The sequence below is a fragment of the Myotis brandtii genome, unplaced genomic scaffold, assembly GCF_000412655.1.
Source record: "Myotis brandtii unplaced genomic scaffold, ASM41265v1 scaffold374, whole genome shotgun sequence".
In the NCBI taxonomy this organism is placed as follows: Eukaryota; Metazoa; Chordata; class Mammalia; order Chiroptera; family Vespertilionidae; genus Myotis; species Myotis brandtii.
This window is the reverse complement of record NW_005364372.1, coordinates 947414-962047: the sequence shown is the minus strand read 5'-3', so window position 1 is coordinate 962047 and position 14634 is coordinate 947414. Positions and strand designations below refer to the sequence as shown.

At 39.7% G+C, this 14634-nt stretch overlaps 1 protein-coding gene across 5 annotated transcripts in view; it reads left to right on the top strand.

Annotated features, from left to right (window-relative positions):
- Positions 1–6: 6 nt before the first annotated feature.
- The window catches only part of KLHL7 (kelch-like family member 7), a 47684-nt gene continuing 33056 nt past the window's right edge, over positions 7–14634 (top strand). The window contains exons 1-3 of one of the 5 annotated variants that reach the window (XM_014544632.1): positions 79–167; positions 10383–10566; positions 13729–13831. In XM_014544632.1, the coding sequence (XP_014400118.1) occupies positions 13753–13831 (79 nt within the window). In that variant the 5' untranslated portion in view covers positions 79–167; positions 10383–10566; positions 13729–13752. Of the gene's footprint in view, positions 168–662; positions 796–2542; positions 2564–8205; positions 8223–10382; positions 10567–13728; positions 13832–14634 lie in introns of those variants that run through there. The other 4 variants (XM_014544633.1, XM_005872283.2, XM_005872285.2 and 1 more) reach the window with 4 other exon arrangements.

The following is a 14634-nucleotide window of genomic DNA, read 5'->3' as shown; positions in this document are numbered from 1 at the left end:
CCCTCGGCCGGCCCGGCGAGCCCGGGCGTGCACCGAGCTGACGGAGGATGGCCACCTCTGTGGTGGAGAAAAGCTGCAAGAAGAAGACGGAGAAGAAGCTTGCTGCTCGAGAAGAAGCGAAATTGTTGGCGGGCTTCATGGGTGTCATGAATAACATGCGGAAACAGGTATGTGGCGGACGGCGGGGCGGGGGGTGGCGGGGTCCGGACTCTGGCCCCTTGCTTCCTGGGCCGAAATGCGCGCGCCCTGTGGACCCAGACCCTCTTCTTCCTCCGTCCTCGCCCTTCCTCCCATTTCCACGCCAGCCAGCTGCTGTTAGGAGAGGGTCGCTTTCAGTGCCTCCTCGTCTATCGATGCCCGGACTCCCAGGTCAGACCCTGGGAGCTTCCCCGGGCTGGCATTCGGCGCCGGTGTCGGTGGTGTGGCGGCTCTGCCCTAGGCATGGCCTTGGGAGGCGAGGAGCCCCCCTCCACCGGCGAGCCGTGTAAGCGCGGTGTCAGGTGTCAGGAGATCGGGTGCGAAGAAGCCCAATGGCACAGCCCAACCAGAAGCCCCCGCAGCGGGGAGAGAAGCATGGCCGGGCCTGAAATCTAGCTCCTCTCGCATAAGCATCCCCGCCCCCTTCCGAGGTTGCGGCACCCTCCCCTGCATGTTAATTTCGAGCTGAGACGGCCATCGATCAACGCCGTGCCGCTGCCTTTGGAGGGCCCCGTGCGCCTCTGCTGCGCGGACGGGCTCTTTGTTCTGTCTGGGGTAGGAGGCGCCTTCGTTCAGGGCTTCACGCGTCGGCGAAAGGTGGGTTATGAAAAGAACCGATTTTAATACGCCAGAGAATGTCGGCTAGAGTTTTGTGTGTGTGTTTTTTTTTAAATTCCATAACATCTTATACCAATAGAGCATTAAAAAAAAATCACTTGATTACTTTTTGATTCTGTAAACTTTATAGGAAATAAGAGTCTAAGGAGACTTGTAAGCATGTTTCGGTTTTGTGACCCTGGCCCAGTTTTTCAAGAGGACAAAAGCAGGTTGTCGGAGTACCTGCCAGACCTGGTTTGCTTATCTAGTGGTTCTGATGGGAATGGGGATGACCGTAGAGGAATTTAAGATCCTTATGAAGATATTTAGGTTTGGCTTCTTTACGGGAATTCTGGCCGATGGGATCTTGTCTTTGTTCATCCGCTCCTGGCTGGCGTGGCGCATGAATGCAGGCGATCCTCTGTGGGAACGCCTTTCAATCTTTTCCTAGCCTTTGTGCTGAAAGAGCTGTGAAATGCCTGAATTCAGTATTTTATGTAACTTACTTTATGTATCTATTTGTATGTATCCATTCATGTTGCTTTCTTTCATTGTGACCACACCACCATTTTTATGTATTACAGCACTACTGACTTCAAATTTCTGGTGCATTTAACTACGGTAGTTGGACACAGTCCACCAGGGCTCACATTTGTTTTCAGCAACCTTTCCACTCCTTCAGATAATGCGTTTTCTTCCGTGGACTGTAGCATGATAAAGCATTGCCTCATTTCTTGCAGAGACAACGTGCTCGTAGGTTACAGTGTCACATGTTTACTTGAGGAGAGGGGATTGCCTGAGACTGTGTAATTTAGCTCCTTAGGTTTTAAAATGGATTTATATCCATTGCGTAGACTTAGCTTTGGACTATATTAACATCTGTTTACCTACTGTCAAAATAGAAATACAGTAACTGAAAAATCAGGATTCTGTACTGAGTAGGAAGGGAAAATGGATGCTAGGTGACATTTCTTCTTCGGTGGTTAACTGACCTTAATCTGCTGGATCCTTTTTTTGTCAATGGCTTTGCCTGTAAGTCCAGCAGTTCTCCAATAGTACTTTTCCCAACTTCATGGAATCCTGCCTCTTTTGCATCTAAGATGTGTAGGTTCATTTTGCAGTTGATTTACGTTGCACTTGTGTTGTTCTATTTAACATCATAACACAAGAGAGACTCACCAAGAATGACTGACAAGGGCAGTTGATAGGGATTGGCAGGAATAGAAGCTGGTTTGGCCAGAGAAGGAATGTTTGAGTGAGGACCGATTTTATATGTGTCTTTGTTCTTTCATGAATGTTTTTGTGTAATGACTATTTTTGCTTACCCTTATGACCTCAGTACTTTGGGAATCAGGATAATGAGTACCTGACTGACAAGGATTCCTCTATGAAACATTTCTGTAAGAATTTGAGAACACTGCAATTAGAAAACCTGAGTTCCAATCCCTGGGCTACCGTTAATTAGTTTTATTATTTTTAGATAATTTGATTTAGGTCATGTCATCTCTCTGTAACATAGTAGCCAATCTTATACATAGTGATGAAAGGGGGTTCTGCAGAACCAGCAGCTTTTTCTTTTTTTTTTTCAACTTCTTATGGAGCCTTTTCCTCCATCACCCTTTCAGTCATTTCTGGCCTTTTGTTTTTAAGTGCATTTTCCAATGAAGTAGAGGATTCATGTAAAAGGATACAAATCATAAAGTGCAGCTCAATGAATTGTTACCAAGTGATCCCTCCTTATGCCCTTCTCAGTCACTATCCCTCAAAGGTAACTATTATTCTTCTATCACCATAGATTTTTCTTTTACTTTTTTTGAACTTATATAAATGGAATCATAAATACTCTTGTCTTAGTTTCTTAAAGACTATGTTTGTGATTTTTATCTATGCTGTTAGATATACTAATAGCTCTAGTTCATCCTCATTCTATATAGTATTCCATTGTATAAAAACACCACATTTTATCCATCCTATCGTTATGGACATCTGGGTCATTTTCAGTTCGGGACTGTTGAGAAGAGCACTACTTTGAACATTTTTGTACATGTCTTTTGATGTGCACATGTATGCATTTCTGTTGGGAAATACCTAAGAATGGAGTTGTTGAGTTATAGATTATGCTGCATAAAGTTTTATAGATACTGTCATAGTTTACAACATTTTGCCAGTTCACATTTCTGCCAGCTGTGTGTGAGAGAGGCTTTTGCTCTACATCCTTGTCAATACTTAGTATTCTCAGTCTTTATAATGCTAGCAATTCTAGTGGGTGTATAGTGGCATCTTATTTAATTAGGTTGCACACCTTTTCATTTCTTTTCCTAAATTTTTGTTTATATTCATTTTCTTACCTGATGGCACTAGTAAAGGGCACTACAAAGCAGGACTGAGTCATAGTCACTGCTGCACATATCCAGTTGTTTCTATTGTGTCAATGAAGTCCAGGAGACCCTTAGCATTGAGGGATACGTTTTGAGACCTTCCTGGGTACCACTATAGTTTCCTCATGTTAAATGAACTAAAGCATACCTGGAATTTAAAAGCTTATGTAAGCTCTATTGAAAGTGATAGGAGAGAACCACAAGGCTGATTTGAGCATTAGATGCTGGGTAGTCATCTAGGCTCACTAACTAAAATGGCTCAACTTCTGTACACTCACCTCTCCAAGACTGTAAATTACTGCATATCACTAACCTTAGGGTCTCTTATGAAACACTTCTTGAGCACTTATTTTCTACCAGCCATTCTGCAAAGTGTTTTACATGCTTTGTCATATTTTATTCTCATAACAACTACCATCTGCAACAGCTACCTATTCTGTCTTAGGTAAAAAACAACTTATTGCAAGAATACAGGAGCTGGGAAACCATAAAAATACTAGGAGAATCCAAAGGCAACAAAATCTCAGACATATGCCAAAGCAATTTCTTCACCGATACAGATCCTAGGGCATTGGAAACTAAAGAGAAAATAAACAAATGGGACTACATCAAAATAAAAAGTTTCTGCACAGCAAAAGAAACCATCAACAAAACAACAAGAAAGCCCACTACATGGGAGAACATATTTGCCAACATTATATCTGATAAGGGCCTAATCTCCAACATTTATAGGGAACTCATACAACTTAACAAAAGGAAGATAAACAATCCAATCAAAAAATGGGCAAAGGACCTAAATAGACACCTTTCAAAAGAGGACATTCAGAAAGCCAAGAGACATATGAAAACATGCTCAAAGTCACTAATCATCCGAGAGATGCAAATCAAAACAACAATGAGGTACCATCTCACACCTGTCAGAATGGCTATCATCAACAAATCAACAAACGACAAGTGCTGGAGAGGATGTGGAGAAAAAGGAACACTTGTGCACTGCTGGTGGGAATGCAGACTGGTGCAGCCACTATGGAAGACAGTATGGAGTTTCCTCAAAAAACTGGAAATGGAACTCCCATTTGACCCTGTGATCCCACTTCTAGGAATATATCCCAAGAAACCAAAAACACCAATCAGAAAGGATATATGCACCCCTATGTTCATAGCAGCACAATTCACCATAGCTAAGATTTGGAAACAGCCTAAGTGCCCATCAGTAGATGAATGGATTAGAAAACTGTGGTACATCTACACGATGGAATACTATGCTGCTGTAAAAAAGAAGGAACTCTTACCATTTGCAACAGCATGGATGGAACTGGAGAGCATTATGCTAAGTGAAATAAGCCAGTCAATGAAGGAAAAATACCACATGATCTCACTCATTCATGGATAATAGAGACCATTACAAACTTTTGAACAATAATAGATACAGAGGCAGAGCTGCCTCAAACAGATTGTCAAACTGCAGCGGGAAGGCTGGGGAGGGTTGGGGGGCAGGAGGGAAGGGGGTAAGAGATCAACTTTTGTTTCTCTCTCATCGATGTTTCTAACTCTCTATCTCTCTCCCTTCCTCTCTGTAAAAAATTAATAAAATATATTTAAAAAAAATAAAAAAAAATAAAAATGCAAAAAAAAAAAAAAAAAGAATACAGGAGCTTACAGCATTGACCACAGCTGGAAGACAAGCAGGAACCAGGGATTATCTGGTAGCAAGGCTGCAGAAACCCTGGAGTCGAGGTTACTGTGCAGGAACAGTCTTAACCACTTGCTGTTGCTGCCATTAGGTGGTTTTCCCTCCACCTTTCATTCACTCAAGGTTCAGAATCCTGGAGGTAGTTGTCTAATTGGCTGGCCTTCTATCATTTGCCAGATTTAGGCTCTACTGTGAATAGAAAAAAAAAAATCTTGACTTTTTGCTTTTTTTTTTTTTAAATATATTTTATTGATTTTTTACAGCGAGGAAGGGAGAGGGATAGAGAGTTAGAAACATCGATGAGAGAGAAACATCGATCAGCTGCCTCCTGCACAACCCCCACTGGGGATGTGGCCGCAACCAAGGTACGTGCCCTTGACCGGAATCGAACCCGGGACCCTTCAGTCCGCAGGCCGACGCTCTATCCACTGAGCCAAACCGATTAGGGCATCTGCTTTCATAATGAGAGGCAGGCTCTGAGAATTGCCCTTTCCAAGATAGTTCATAATGAGGAATTTTCTGGAAATGGGAGCTTGGGGTTCTAATAGGCAGGGGAAATTGGTTGCTAAGTAACCAGGATCTACAAGTGTCCACTATGGTCTACACCTTAGGTTGTCCAATACAAACATGTGTGCTGCTATTCTCATTCCTATCATTCAAAAACAAAGTCACCAATCAAATTTTTTCACTTAACCGTATCTAACTCCAAGTTCAAGATCACTTAGTGATAATCTTTTATTCTATCATCATTTCAAGATCCTAAGGGCTAAGTAATAATAGATGTTTTGGTATGATTCTGGATGGAAAAGAAGATAGGAAACTAGTTAAAACTTATCCTATATAATAAAAGCCTAATATGCTAAGTGTCAAAGAGTAATATGCTAATGATATGCTAAGGCCACTCAACTGCTCACTATGATGTGTACTCACCATTAGGGAGCAGACAGTCAACTGGTTGACCAGTCGCTATGATGTGCACTGACCACCAGGGGGAAGATGTTCTGACCGGTAGGTGAGCTTGCTGCTGGGGTCAGGCCAATCGGGACTGAGTGAGATGGGCCAGACACGCCCTGGAGCCCTCCCACATCCCTCCCTGGTCCTGATCGTGCACTGGTGGGGACCCTTGGCCTGGCCTGCGCCCTCTCGCAATCCGGGACCCCTCAGGAGATGTCGAAGAGCCGGTTTCAGCCCAATCCCACAGGCCAGGCCAAGGGACTCCACTGGTGCACAAATTCATGCACCGGGCCTCTAGTATAAATATAAGAACAAGGATGGAAATGAAAGTAGAAGCCACATTCATTGTTTATTATTATTTATTCATTAATATTTTTATTATTATTTATTATTGTATTTATGACTTCTTTCACTGTCTGTTCCTATTCTTTGTCTTTAGCCAGCTCCTCACGGTTCGTTATCCAAAAGGGTGACCTAATCCTTTAGTCCTAGGTATCTTAAGCCTTTGGTCTTGCCTGTATATACAATTACTTCAGTCTTTTACTAACATTTACCACTAGATTTGGCGGACCAGTGTTGGGTCTGGGATTTGATGTTACTTAAAGGCTGATTAGTTATCCTGTTGCTGTTTAATGGATGTTGGCAGAAGACATGAGACTCTGGTGTCAGAGACCACAGACTTGATTACTCACAACACAGCATTGTGAGTGTCAGCATATATGTGTCAGTTCCCCTTGTCCTACGAGTGCTGTGAGGGCAACATGGTGTGGGCCCAATGGGTGGACACTGAGCTAAGAAATCTACCATTTTTATAGCAAGCAATAAGCAAGCCTGCTCTTTATCCTGGAGGGGAGGCATTATCTAATCCCTTAGGGTCACTCGCTGTCAAAACAACCCTGAGAAATGGTGGCCGGGTAAAAAGTGACAGGACCTTCCATTCTTGTTATGTCCAGGAAGATGCATAGGAACTCATGGAGTGCTGTGTCTCCGGACAACCAAAGGTAGCCAAGGGGATCCCCTGAGTTCCAGCCATCTTCTGCCCCATGGATGGCTAGAGTCAGGCACCTAGCTAAATGTAATAACTTTTGTTCTTTTTACCCAGTGGCACAAGGAGCCCAAAATGACAAGGTCGCAGTCTTAACTTGCAGTTCTGTAAAAATATTGTTGTATCATTTGGTTGAATCATTCTTTTTAGGGTTCCTAAATCTCTAGACTTACAGAATCCATCCCCAGAAAGACATTACTAAGATCAAAATTAGTGACAGGGACTCTTCCATCCCTTGGTTGCCAGGCTAGTTCTGACTACAGAGAAACCAGTCTGTCTATATAAATTATATACAATCAGATCATTTGAAAGTGGATTCTGCTGCTTAAAGAAAAAAGTTTGGCCCCAGACAGGTGGCTCATTTGGTTGGAGTGTAGTCCCATACACCAAAAGGGTTGAAGGTTCGATTCCCAGTCAGGGTGTGTAGGGGAGGCAACCAATTAATATTTTTCTCCCTCCCTCCCTCTCTCTCATTCCCTCCTCATTCCTTCCCTCTCCCTTTCTCCTTCTCTCCCTTCTTCCTCCCCTCCTTCCTCTCCTATATTCCTCTCCTACATCCCTCTCCTTCCCAATCCCTCTCCTTCCCTTCCTCTCTCAAATCAATAAAACATATCCTTGGATGAGGATTAAAAAAAAAAAGAAAACCATTGATAAGGCTTTTTTTTTTCTCTGAAAAGGAGAATGTAGTGTGTCTGTCTGTCTGTGTCTATATCTGTCTGTGTGTGGTATTGGGAACAGAGGGCAAAAGAACTGAAACATGGAAGGGAAGAACATTTCTAACGTTCACCTCACCCAAAGGAAAGGAAATGAGGTCTCAAGCTTATATCTGTCTTCCTAATTTTGTTGTGTGTGTGTGTGTGTGTGTGTGAGAGAGAGAGAGAGAGAGAGAGAGAGAGAGAGAGAGAGAGAAAGGGAGATCTCAAGATTCTAATCTAATTAAGTTAGAGCTTAACCCTACCAGACCGCTGTACCGATTTTTCTGTAATTTCCACACAAAGGTGGAATATTGGCGCTAGATGAAAGGTAGATCTATTTTCTACAATGTCTCCAAGTTCCATCTTATTCTAACCACTTGTTTGCATGTAACTAACATTTTTCTATATCATGTTGGTTTTTTCTCTTTAATGCTCAGGAGCCCAGGTATAGGGGACAGTTAGGTTCAGGGCCTCAGGTCTGGTAGGATTAAGACACTGCTGTTTTATTAATGATGCCCACCTACTTCTAGTTAAGCAGGACCATAAGCTGTGTCTTATGGTAGACTCTATAAGCTGGATTGGGGTCCAGCCATCTTTTTTTTTTTCCCTTGCAGGACATAAAAATATGCAGATTCCAAAATTTAGGTTATTGGTTTGCAGAGGTGAGTAGAAAGACCTATGTATATGGGCTTCTTAAGAAAAGCCTAATTTTCCAACTTTGTTTTATTAGAGAAGCACTGCATAATGGGGGATTACCTGACTACCTGTCAATAGTATGATCTCTTGTATCTCATTTCGACATTGGTCCTTATATAAACTTCAGGCATTGGTAGGATTCGGACACCAAAGCCCCACCCCACTCCAACAGAAGTTAGCTGGACCTCGTAGCTATAAGTTCTTATTTCCAAGTTCACTTTGTTTTTAGGGTATCTATTTTCTTACTGGCACAGGGAGTGCTTTGTTCTATCTTCAATGCTGACGAAGCATCCTCTATCAATAACTGTTCTTTTGTGTGTCCTCTGAAGACTAGTTTAGGAACTTATTTAAGTTTTTACTCCAGAAAGCTTTGAAATGGATAGATAGCAATTAAGTTCACTTCCATTTCCCATCTCAATTTTTTCTCAATATGTCATTCGTAGTGTTCCAGAGAGTCTGCAGTGAACTACATGACTTAAAGCATTGCATCTAATTCCAACTAGCAACATAAAATCCCCCAAATTTGATTCCTATGAGCCCTCTTATTAAATTCCCACTTCTATGACCGCCTATAAATTAAAATGATAGCAATTGAATTGCAAATGTCTGCTCTCCCTGGTTTCTTAGACTGCTCAGTCTCAGCAATAAGGCATAAGCCTAAGTGTTTGGGTAATCAGGATAGCTTCCTCAGCAGCTGCAGTGTAGGCTGCCTTCCACTGGAATAGATTTCATATAATACCTCTAAAGCTGAATTTCCCAATTTCAAGGTAGTGGGTGCCACATGCCACTTGTTTTTTTGCATGTCAAAGGGACCCTAGAACTGTTAAGATTAGCACAGCATCCTCCCCATCTCCACAAACCTGAAGAAATCCAAGCAAATCTCCTCTATCTCTATAGTAAATAGTGCATATAATTGACATTATTATACAATCCTAACCCACATTATTGTTCCCAACCAAAAAGAGAACAGAAACTTCCATTTCTGAAGAGGGTTTTTCAAAAACATAAAATCTTGGCTTTTGTGGTTGAGAGTTTGCCAGTTTATCAGCTGTCTGTAATTGATAGACTCTAAGACTAAACTCACTGGGAGGACTCACTTATCAAAAGGCTAATAGGGACACTATGTTTACCATATAGAGAATTTCATCTATTCATAATGTTTCATAAGACACATTGTTTTTCTTAGACAAAATTTTTAGACACTTGCCAATGAGATGTACTCAGCTGCTGGGTCTTCTAGAGTTTCCCCTTTTTCCCTGTTCATTTGGGGGCAGAATTATGGAAGAAGAATGAGCCCGGAGGCCTGGCTCCATGTGACCACTACCATACTCTTGCCCATCCTATAGTCACTCTTCCACAAGTAACAGTTCAAGAAAAGGACTGAAACTTCCTTCCCAGGGCTTACCTTCCCCAGAGGAAGAGGGAGTACATTAAGAGCCAGAAATATAATGTTTCCATAAAAGTGTAACAGTTATCCCAATACCATTTTTCAATTATCTGATCTCTCACTACATTTTTTGAATTTATACTTTATTTTTTTAGAGCAGTTTTAGTTTTACAGAAAAATTGAGCAGAAAGTGCAGTTTCCATTTACCCCTTCGCCCTCACCCCCACAGTTCCCCCTATTATTAACATCTTGCATTCGTGTAATACATTTGTTACAACTGATGAGCCAATATTGTGACATTATTAATAACCATAGTTTACATTAGGGTTCACTCTTTCTGTTGTACATTCTATGAGTTTTGACAAATGTATCATGACATGTATCAACTGTTACAGCATTATACAAAATAGTTTTACTGCCCTAAACTTTGTGCTCCACCCTCTCACCACATTTTTGAAATGGTATCTTTATCATATATCAAATTTCCACTTGTTTCAAACTTGAATGAGAATGCCTTTCCTGTTTCACCATTAAATGCGATGTTTGCTATGGAGTTCTGATATTTGACCTTTAGTATACAGGCACATCGTTTTCTTTATTAAAGTCTCAGGAAGTGAATTTTATTCAACAGTCTTTTCCATCTATTGAAGTTTTTCTACAAGAAGTTTTTCTCTTTTAACTGTCAATGTGATGAATTGCATTAATAGAATTACTTTTTGAACCCTCCTTGCATTCCTAGAACAATATTTGACTAATACCCTGCTGAGTTCAGTTTGCAAATACTTGACATATCTGTAAGTCAGTCTCTAAAGGAAGAAAAAAGTACAAAGAAAATGTGACCAAAATAGCAACTGGCAGTTAAAGAAAAAAGAAGACAGCAAGAAAGCAAAATAAATAGCATAAAAGAAGTTGGCATTTGTAAGGTAAAACATAAGTTATCAGTAATAAATATGAAGAATTAAACACTGCTAAAAATATTCTTAGATGGTGAGAACTTCCGACTAAGTCACACAAAAATCTGTGCTGTTTATAAGAGACTATTCAAAAACTGAAATTAATACAAAGATATAACTAATATGAGGGACATAAATAGAGAAATTGCAAGGGTTATTTTTCTTGTTTTATCCAGTGAACATGTATTGCTCAACAGGTACTTTTTGTTTCTCTTCATTCACCTAGGACTTGTTACCTCTCACATTCTCCGATTTACCTGAGTCTCTTTCTCTTCCCATTTCTTATCCGTGGTTACACCTCTTCCCCAGATGACTGATAGCAGGAGGGAACTCTCTCTAGGTCAGCCCCATTTCTTGTTGAAACCTATTGATCTACTGTAGTACAGTCAAGTAAATGTACCATTTGGATAAAAAAGATTCCTCCCCTTTCACCCCTCACCCCCATACACACAACATTAATATCCAGCCAAAGATTAATTTTAGATTAAGACTAAATTACTCTACGATCCCTCTGATTTCCCTAATGTCCTCCGTGCCTATTAAATCACTCCACTAAAACTCCTATTGCTGAGAATGCCTTGGAAAGGTTTTTGGCTACATTTCTGTTTAGCTCTCTCTGCACTTTCTGGAACTTTTCATCAGCAGCCATAGATCCCTCCCCTATCTTATTTGCTTGCTATCCTGTCAATATTCTTTTCCTCCTTCCTTTCCTTCCCTGCTCCCTTTCTTTTTCTCTTTTTTTCTCTTAAGTTACTTGATCAGCTTGTTTTGAAGTCTCCGGTGTTTACCTATGCTGCCATCTTGCTCCTCTCTCTCTTAAGTTACTTGATCAGCTTGTTTTGGTGGTAACCAAATCATTAGTTTGGTTTTTGGTACCTGAGTATTGTTGGTTTTTTTGGTGTGGTTTGTAGCAAAATTACCTGAGAGTTTTGCCTACTCTGAACCTCCTCCCCAAATAAAAGGAAATAACATTTTTAAAATTCAAGACATTATTGGAATAACAATAGCTTTAACTTTAAGTAATCTACATATAATTTCTAAGCAGTACTGTAGCCTTATAAAAAATCTTCAAATAAGCCATAAAAGGGAAATTATGTTTATCCTTTAGCCAACTGTTTAGGGCCCATTTCCTTTCTCAATCTAAGCATTACCGTCTTACTTGGATTTTTATTCCTGGAGTAATAAAATAGGAAATAGCAGTGACTTATCTATCAGAAACTAGATTAATAGTTATAGCAAAATACTTTAAAAATGCAAAATGCCATATCCTCTGAGCTATTTCTATGAGTGAGAGATTTTTTTTTTACTCTGAAAATACTATTTTCCCAGATCCTAAGAGTGTTTAACATATCCCAGGCTGTAAATTTTCTCTGAGCCTTACCTATAAATTATATATTTAATTTCAGTAAGTAATTGAAATTTTATTTTACAGAAAGGACTTTTTTTTCCTTGAAATTCATCTCTAATGGTTCTAATAAACCTTACTTTTTTCTTTAATTTTCAATTTTTCCAACATTTGTAGTACTTAATTTAAATCTGCCTTCTTTCAGCAACCTAGAGTGACGACTGTTTTGGCTTTGGCCAGAAATCACAATTTAAAAGTGACTGGTATCCAGCTCCTATCAGAAGTACATTTGAGAGAACTGTTGTTTACAGAAAGAGTGCGGCGTGGACATTTGGTTCATCCACTCTGTATTCTGAGTTGTTTCTGTTTCAATTTAGATCTGTGAAGGCTACCGTCTTGGGAAATGCAGTGTGTACTCTCGATTTTATCAAGGATAGATTATTTTTAAAAGCAGATTGTTATGTTTGAAAAGCATACATTTACACAATGGAATACTATTCTACTGTAAAAACAAAGAAAGTTGTTTTTGTTTTTTAACGAGGCATTGCATTTCTTTTTTTCTTTTTGTTTTTTGTTAATCCTCACCTGAGGATATTTTTCCATTGATTTTTTAGGGAGAGTGGAAGAGAGAGGGAAACAGAAACATCGATGTGTCTCACATCGATTGGTTGCCTCCTGCTAGCCCTGACCAGGGCCCTGGCCCGAGGGGAGCCTGTAACCAAGGCACGTGTCCCCGACTGGAACCGAACCCGGGACCCTCTGGTCCCCAGGCCAGTGCTCTATTCACTGAGCCAAACCAGCCAGGACAAAACAAAGTTTTAAACCTTTGCAACAGAATGGATGGACCTGGAGAACATTATGTAAGTGAAATAAGTCAGTCAGAAAAAGACAAGTACCATATGATTTCATTCATATGTGGAATTTAATGAACAAACTGAACTACCAAGCAAAATAGAGCAGACTCATAGATAAAAAGCAAGCAGACAGCTCTGTTGGAGGGATGGGGAGTAAGTGCATAGGGATTAAGCCAGAAAGAAAAACCATTAAGGACATTGTCATTATGTCATTTACTGTCCCCATAATATCTCACTGTGATAAATAGCTTAGAATTTGTCTCAGAAAAAAAAATTGTCTTCCCTAAAAAATTAGTAGACTACTTCTTTGCTGATTATAAAGATTAACGTCCTGTAGTTTTCTGAGTAGAGGTCTTTTACCTCTTTAGTTAAGTTTATTCCTAGGTATATTAATTTTTTTGGTGCGATGGTAAATGGGATTGTTTTTCATATGTGGAATTTAATGAACAAACTGAACTACCAAGCAAAATAGAGCAGACTCATAGATAAAGAGCAAGCAGACAGCTCTGTTGGAGGGATGGGGAGTAAGTGCATAGGGATTAAGCCAGAAAGAAAAACCATTAAGGACATTGTCATTATGTCATTTACTGTCCCCATAATATCTCACTGTGATAAATAGCTTAGAATTTGTCTCAGAAAAAAAAAATTGTCTTCCCTAAAAAATTAGTAGACTACTTCTTTGCTGATTATAAAGATTTCCTAACTGTTGGGAAGCTCAGTGCCTGATTTTGGTACAGAAAACTCATGACAGCACTCTGTAAGTCCTTCCTAAATAGGTCATATTATAAACAAATTCTGTACTGGAAAAATAAACAAATTTAAATAGGAAATAGAGATAAAGCATTTGACAAGCACCTGTTTAATATGTTTGCTAAACCAGAACCTTAAACAATGAGCCCCTTTTGATTTTATTTCTTTCTCTCTCTTGATTAGAAAACATTGTGTGATGTGATCCTTATGGTCCAGGAAAGAAAAATACCTGCTCATCGTGTTGTCCTTGCAGCAGCCAGTCACTTTTTTAACTTGATGTTCACAAGTAAGTATCTTAAGGTCAAACATATTATTTATTCTATGAGAAGGAGATGGGTCTAAATGAAAACATGCCATTTTTTTTCCTGGTTTATAAAGAAGTTAAGATCATAGAACAGTGAAGAGATTGAAAAGTGGTCATGGTTATGATTAATCAAAGGAATCATGTCATTTCATTCGCCCTAAAAGCCCCAGGTCTCTATTTATGGGGATACAGCTTCTACTTAAATACCTATAATTTTCTTCTTAACCTCTGATGGAAAGGCAAAGGAACAGATAACCTTATGACATTTTATCCAGCAAGTTAAATTAAATAAAAATAAAATATTGCATACTAGTGGCCTGGTGCACGAATTCGTGCACATTGAAAGGAAATTAATTAGAAGAAATATTTTAATATTGCTATTCACCCTTTCTCTATAATGGAAGTGTCAACCAAATTCACAGTTGACAATGATAGATTGAAACACACATGTGTGATTGGCACCAGTGAAAGCTTTATATGTATCACACAAGTGCTAGTCAACTTAGCCTTTTACATATATAGAATAAACTTGCTTAATTAGACCTGCTTTCTGATGTAGCTAAACTTTTTCCAGCCCAGTGAAGCACTTCTCTTTCAGGTAATTGTCAGCAACACAGCAGTAAATATCAACACAAAACAGATTATTATTGTAGATCACACAGGGAGAAGAAGCGTAAAATATTTAACTGCAGCAGTGTTTGACTATATTCTGCACAGTGAGAAAACCTGAAGTCATTTTCAAGGTCCACCATTTCTTACTTCTTTTCAGTCGGGTCAAGTTTCTA